The 6,353-nt window shown below is 43.9% G+C and overlaps 1 protein-coding gene across 3 annotated transcripts in view; it reads right to left on the bottom strand.

Moving 5' to 3' along the window:
• Window positions 1–724: 724 nt before the first annotated feature.
• The window catches only part of myb (v-myb avian myeloblastosis viral oncogene homolog), a 9,160-nt gene continuing 3,531 nt past the window's right edge, over window positions 725–6,353 (bottom strand). Inside the window, exons 5-16 of one of the 3 annotated variants that reach the window (XM_031870478.1) lie at window positions 6,030–6,250; window positions 5,242–5,458; window positions 5,083–5,151; window positions 4,888–4,992; window positions 4,223–4,480; window positions 3,995–4,066; window positions 3,612–3,730; window positions 3,400–3,514; window positions 3,210–3,302; window positions 2,770–2,868; window positions 2,573–2,656; window positions 725–2,487 (exon numbers count right to left, since the gene is read on the bottom strand). In XM_031870478.1, the coding sequence (XP_031726338.1) occupies window positions 2,374–2,487; window positions 2,573–2,656; window positions 2,770–2,868; window positions 3,210–3,302; window positions 3,400–3,514; window positions 3,612–3,730; window positions 3,995–4,066; window positions 4,223–4,480; window positions 4,888–4,992; window positions 5,083–5,151; window positions 5,242–5,458; window positions 6,030–6,250 (1,566 nt within the window). In that variant the 3' untranslated portion in view covers window positions 725–2,373. The remainder of the gene's footprint in view (window positions 2,488–2,572; window positions 2,657–2,769; window positions 2,869–3,209; window positions 3,303–3,399; window positions 3,515–3,611; window positions 3,731–3,994; window positions 4,067–4,222; window positions 4,481–4,887; window positions 4,993–5,082; window positions 5,152–5,241; window positions 5,459–6,029; window positions 6,251–6,353) is intronic. The other 2 variants (XM_031870477.1, XM_031870476.1) reach the window with 2 other exon arrangements.

Here is a 6,353-nt window from a genome sequence, read left to right as displayed (position 1 = left end):
GAATTCAAACAACCCTGATCAACCCCTCACTATCATCTCTTTGCTGTCTGTTTACACCATTATTTTGTACATTACTTAAATGTTCTGTTAACTGTATATATATACTGTATATATGTGTCACTTAAGGCTGCAGTAAGCATGCATGCAGCCCCGATCAAACTATTTCTGTTTGGTCCTGCATGCCTTTAATATCACAGTTCCTGTTAGCTGTGTGTCCATCAAAATGACTGTCATTTCTGTTTATGTATTCCTCCGAGACTAATACTTGAGATGGGAATCTATATTTGAGGGCACTGTGGCGGATCAGGGTGAGGTTGGGGTGCAGGTGGCTGGAGGCGAGGGGAGGGGGTGTAAATATAGCTCCTGTTCTGAATCTGGGCCCCTTTGGCTTTCGTGGCCTCACAGGAAAACAAGTCTCCTCAAGAGAATAAACGTGGAGCTCATACATGTGTGAATGTGTTGTTGGAGAACAATGAGGTAAGTAAGTAATTGTACACAGTGCTATACAGTGTGTAGAGGAGTCGAGGGCCATTTTCTTCCCCAGAGTAAACTTTCCCTTTGTGTTTCTGGAGCATGCACGTAAGTTGTCCCTTTTTATCCAGAGAAAAAGAGGCAACGGTTGGGTTCATTTGCTTATTGCCTTTCAGTGGCTGATAAACTCTACACTCACTCAGTAATAGGCAGATGGAGGGAAAGTTTTATTATATGCTCGGCACAAGTTTATGACAGCGGACCTTTGTTTCCACAGGAGTGTGCGTGTGTGTGTGTGTGTGTGTGTGTGTGAGTGAGTGAGTGAGAGTGTGTGAGAGAGATTAGGTCAGAGTATTCGGTTACAAAAGCCCTCACACAAATTTGCATAAACACCAGAGAGCAAATTGGTGATTCACTTTAAAGAACTAGTCTAGACAACAGTGTGCCTTCACAGTCCAGTTTACAACTACAGGCTAAGTGTACTTGTAAGTATTGACTGGTAAAAGCATATCTACACTTCAAATATATGGAGATGTTCAGAGGAACCGTTTTTCAATTGCTCTCACTGTTACCTCTTATTGAGTTGTTTTCTTTAAAATAATTTTCCCCAAAATGACACGGAATGCAAGGCTGTAATAAAAACAACACACTTTATTTACTAGGCAGTATAGAAAAGTATAAAAACATGAAAACTTGGCGTGTATAAATGCTTTTATAAAATCATTTTTTTGCTCAAAAGCTAGTATAAAAACAAGGCGTATAAAAAGATTGTCTGCTAAGTGTTTGACGTGGGCTACTGCAGTATTAGTAAGAGAACAAAATGCTGGTTGATCAAGCATGATACAAAAATACAAAAAAAACATACAAAGAAATGTGTGAAAACAAAAACCATACAAAAGTTTCAGTTGGGATTTGTTTGTAACATTGTATAAAATATCAGTGTTTAGTACTCTCGCTTTTTATGGAGAATATAAGATTGAAGTGCAGCTTGGTCTTACTCTTACTGGGTATATAAGCTCATTTAAGATTTATATATATATATATATATATATACTTAAAGTCTTAACAAATATAATATTTGTTCATTGATAGTTTTGCCACACAGGTTACTGTGATGGCGAGAAATAAATCAAAAAGTTGAAATGAAAACTCAATTTATGTGAAATAAAGGTGCCAATGTGTTAGTCAGGTAATACTAATAAGGCTGGCCCCTTCTGTTGTGTAAAATACGATCATTCATTGTTGAATCACCATGTAAGAACGGACGCAGCTGTTCTTGTTCAGTAGTTAAGTGTTTACATGAGGGGGCACGGACCAAACACTTGAAATAAACAGTAAACACATTGTAGCCTGTTAAAAAATAAAAATAATAAAGAAACAGAAAAGTTCCATGACTGAAATAAAGAGGTCAGTTTTAAATTCATTAATATGCCTTTGGATTTATGATAATGCTAACAGGGCTTAAATACTTAACTTACAACACTGATCCATTGGCCAATTTAAAAAAACAAAACAACAACATTACCATTATGAAAACAAAGGAAATAAATTAATCAACTTGTTCTTTATATTAATATCAAAATTCGGAATTAACAATACAGCCCAACGCAAATCATATATCCACCGTTTCCCATTTATAATACAACATGGATAATAACATAATGACGAAGACCACACGTAGTAGGACGTACGATAGAACCCAGAGCAAATTCGATGCATTTCAAAAATAAAAATAAAAAACTTGTTTTAGTCTTTGGTTGGTTGAAATCCAACAAGTGTGAGTGTAAAAACACCAATGGCATAGAGCCTCTCCCAACTGTTGTACCACAACAAATATGTAACCCGCAGCGCTGCGTCCAGCGCAGGGATGGTTGATCTTTCCAGTTCAACGTGTGTCTCTGTCTACATGACCAGCGTCCTCGTAGAATAAGTGTTGATGTACTTATGGCTCTGCTCTGAGGCCAAGACGTGCTCCTCTGTTTTCCCGCAGGTCGCCTGCTCCCAGGAACTGAGCTGCTGTCGGCGAGAGAAAACAAGATGATGAGTTTTTGCTGGTTTCCATGCAATCGCTAAATGAATAGCTGGAAGCGTGCACACACACCTGTAGCGGGCTGCCCATGCCTCTGCGAGGGAGGTGGTAGTTTCTGTGTCCGTCTTGATTCAGTAATGAGCTAGAAAGTAGGTCCTGAATGACACATGTGAAAATAAATCTTAACAGAAGTTCAAAATGAAGGTTTGAGGGTATTTGTGAGTAACATGATAGCGTCACATTACATGAACTGTCAAAGGTGAGCTTACAGGTACTTCCTGTGCGGGGCCGTTTGGGGAGAAGAGCTGTGTGTGAAGGTCTTGTCCGTCCCACTGCAAACACGGGCTCCTCTCACATGGGGACTCCACCTATAGGACCCAGAACACATCATGGTTAATATCAAGAGTCGGGCAAACTTGGGAACATACGGTAGCCTGGAACAATATTTTTTTTTTTTTTTTTTTTTTTTACGGGAGTGATGAGAGCGAGAAAAATAAACACATCGAGGCCATTTACAAATGCACATGCACAAAATGTAATCAGTTACCTCAATTGAAATAAATCGTTCCCACGTTTGGCTCTCTGTTTATACACTTATCTCGTGCACACAAATAAATAAATCGTGGCTTCGATGTATTCATTTTTACTATCCATGGCCCTCTCCTGCTTCTGTTCATATGTGTGCTCGCTGATGTTCAGTATGAAGTACCTCTTGTTTTATCTTCTTCAGAGGAGGCTGCTCAATGGCACACTCCATCGGCTCCTGTTTGATGGATTTTACCATCTGTTGCTCCAGAGAGTTCTGCAAAAGGCACAAAATCCCCCAGTGAGACACAAGAACACCGAAGCAAGACCCGACAGGAGGTACCAAGACAGGTTTTTTGAAGTCTCTCTCTCACCAGTAGTTTAACAGGTCCGTACTTGGCCTCCTGCATGGCCAGAGCTGACCTGAAAGGCGTGGGTGTACAAGGGGATGACTCCAGGATCGAGCGACGAATGTTTGGATTTCTGAACCTGAGAGCGATAAAGAGAGACAACTGTACGTTAACCGTCTTTTACCACAGTTTTGTATCGTTGCATAATCAGACACATTTGAGATAGAGCCACTTACATTTCCTCCTGTTTCTGGTGCCTGATAGTGTGGTTGATCAGAGGCTTTGAGTCCACGGGTGAGCTCATTGGTAAACTGTCGTTGTCGGAGTGTTCTGGGCTCATTGACTGGTTGAGAAACTGTGATGCAAAAAGGAAGGAAACCAATCAACCAAAGTAGCTTGGCAGGTTTATTTTAGAGCAGTAACATTCTGGCAGATCACGGAGCAAACTTGCTCTGAACTACAGAAATGGCGAGGAAAGATGTGGCCGGTGCTTCAAAAGAGAAGTTGAAATGAAACAAAAAAAAGATGGAAAACGACAGCAGAGAGACCAATTCTGAATGATTGGTTGTTGATGTCATCAGGTTGGCGATTGGATGGATTCTGATCACACTTTAACTACCTGTGAGGGCGAATAGGGAAGGTTTCTGACCAAGAGCTCCCTGGTAGGGGCCTCATCCACTGAGGAGAGGCTCTAAAAGGGCGGGAAAACATGGGTCAAAGCCCACTACTTAGTAAAGTCTACGTCGCTACTTGCTAAGCTACCCTTTTTCATCTCGACACAGTTGATCATGAACAAAATGACGTCTGAACTTGTCGCCCAAGGACGAACTTGAATGCAGATACTTACTGAATCAATGACGCATTCCATGAACTCCGGCATGGTATTTGAGAACGTCGGACTGCTGTGATGGCTGTTGCTGTTGCTGTGATTGTGGCTGCCGTTATTGCTGTGGGCGCGTGCTGCAGAGGCGCTCTCCTCGGGTAGACAGCTCTGGTCCAGGGGCAGGGCCGGCGCGGCTGCCTGGTGATGAGGAAACAACATCACACCCTCAGAGCTGTTGGACAAAGAGCTCTGGCTGGCCCAGCTGGGAAAGGACAAATTCATCTGCGGGAGGAAAGGATACAAAGAGTGAGTGCTATTAGTAATACGAATAATCAAAGTATAATCGTCTGAAAACGTGAGCACAGTAGGGTGAGTGTAAAAAAACGAGTTCGAAAATGCAAGCCTGACAATAAGGGAAGAGGTGTGAAAAATTGAACCAATGAGAAAAAGAGAAGAAGAAAGGGAACTTTCTTTGCACAAGGGGTCATGCACACGCACTGAAATGGCAATGAGGTCCTATTTCATCACAAACCCCCCCAGATGTTTCCTCCGCACACGAAACACACGTATCCAAACCACCGTCCTTAAAGCCGGGGTCAAACACACACACACGCACATAAATTGTGCTGTCAACCCTTTTAACAGCTCCCCCGCACCGGGGCTTATGCAGATACACCCGCAAAACGTACCGGTAGTGATGGCCGGCCTCTCAGCTCATCTTCTGTTGACATGAGCAGCAGTTCGATCTCTTTCACCCTCTGCTCCTTCTCAGGGTCCTCCTCACTATAGTGTCTCTGAGAAAGAAAAAGTAAAATTTAGCAGCAGCTCATCTTCTCGTCTCCTGTTGCCTCACTATAGTCATCGATTTTACTCGCTGTTTCTACCTGTATAGCAGCCGTTCCATGCTGGGGAATGTTAAGGAGGTTCAACGACAAGGCCATGGGGAACGGTACCTGTAAAGCCAATCAGAAACATAAATACATAATCGGAATAATTTAGTCTTCCTGCCGGCATCCCATGTTTTGGTTGAGGAGCCCACTCACTCTGTGTGTGTCGGAGATGTAGGCGTAGTTGTGCGGCAGCTGCGCGTGACCGGGCGAGTGGTGGGGGAAACCCAGGATGTGATTGTGGGTCTTGACGTAGCCGTGGCTGATGGAGAGCGAGGAGTTGGCGTTCTTCGCCGTGATCTGCAGATAGCCCTCCTGCTCCACCTTCCGCCTCATGGTGGAGTTCCAGTGGTTCTTTATGGCGTTGTCGGTCCTGGAAGTCACGAATAGCACGTATTAGCTTAGCTTGCAGGTTAAGTCATTACGAAACACATCCGCGCGCCCGCAAGACATCCAGGACCTTGATAGCATTATCAATACAGGCACACACAGAGGCTGCCACAGATAGACACAGTCTCAGTCACACAGACACACACACACAAAACTGATAAGGTTATCAGAACGGAGCAATTACAATCATGTAAAAACTACAGTATCTTTTTTTTCCCTTGTTCCCTTCGTCTTAATCATTTGATTCTAGGCCTTTCTCTAGAAAAGGACATCCTGTCCTGACATTGTCTTTAAACCTTTTTTCCTCCCAATCATTCCGTTTTCCCGTCTTTCAAAACAACGGAAACACTTTCTGCATTCACGCCTTTATCTTCTTTCATGTTCTGTCCTCACTTCATCCCTTTTTCTCTTTTCATTCCTCCTTCAGCCTCCTCCCCTCCGTTTCACCCTCTCGACCGCAGCATTGCACAGTCAACCAACAAGTGTTCAGTGATTCATCTAGCTTCTCCTTTTTATCCCCCCCCCCTTTCTCTCTTCTACATAGTCAGCCTTACCTGCCGGGGAGCAGCTTAGCGATTTCGGCCCAGCGGTTGCCCAGCTTCTCGTGTGCCTGGTAGATAATCCGGTCCTCCTCCTCCGTCCACGACGTCTTCTTCACCTCTGGGTTCAGGTGGTTGTGCCAGCGCTCGCGGCACTGCTTGCCGATACGCCCCTTCAGGTGCTTGGCGATCACCGACCAGCGCTTGGCTCCATACTTCTGGACCAGCTCGATCACCTGGGAGTGGGTGATTGTGTGATTGTGTGTGTGTGTGTGTGTGTGTGTGTGTGTGTGTGTGTGTGTGTGTGTGTGTGTGTGTGTGTGTGTGTGTGTGTGTGTG

This window comes from Anarrhichthys ocellatus, unplaced genomic scaffold (assembly GCF_004355925.1).
Source record: "Anarrhichthys ocellatus isolate YVR2014 unplaced genomic scaffold, GSC_Weel_1.0 scaffold52, whole genome shotgun sequence".
In the NCBI taxonomy this organism is placed as follows: Eukaryota; Metazoa; Chordata; class Actinopteri; order Perciformes; family Anarhichadidae; genus Anarrhichthys; species Anarrhichthys ocellatus.
This window is presented reverse-complemented; position numbering and strand designations above follow the sequence as displayed.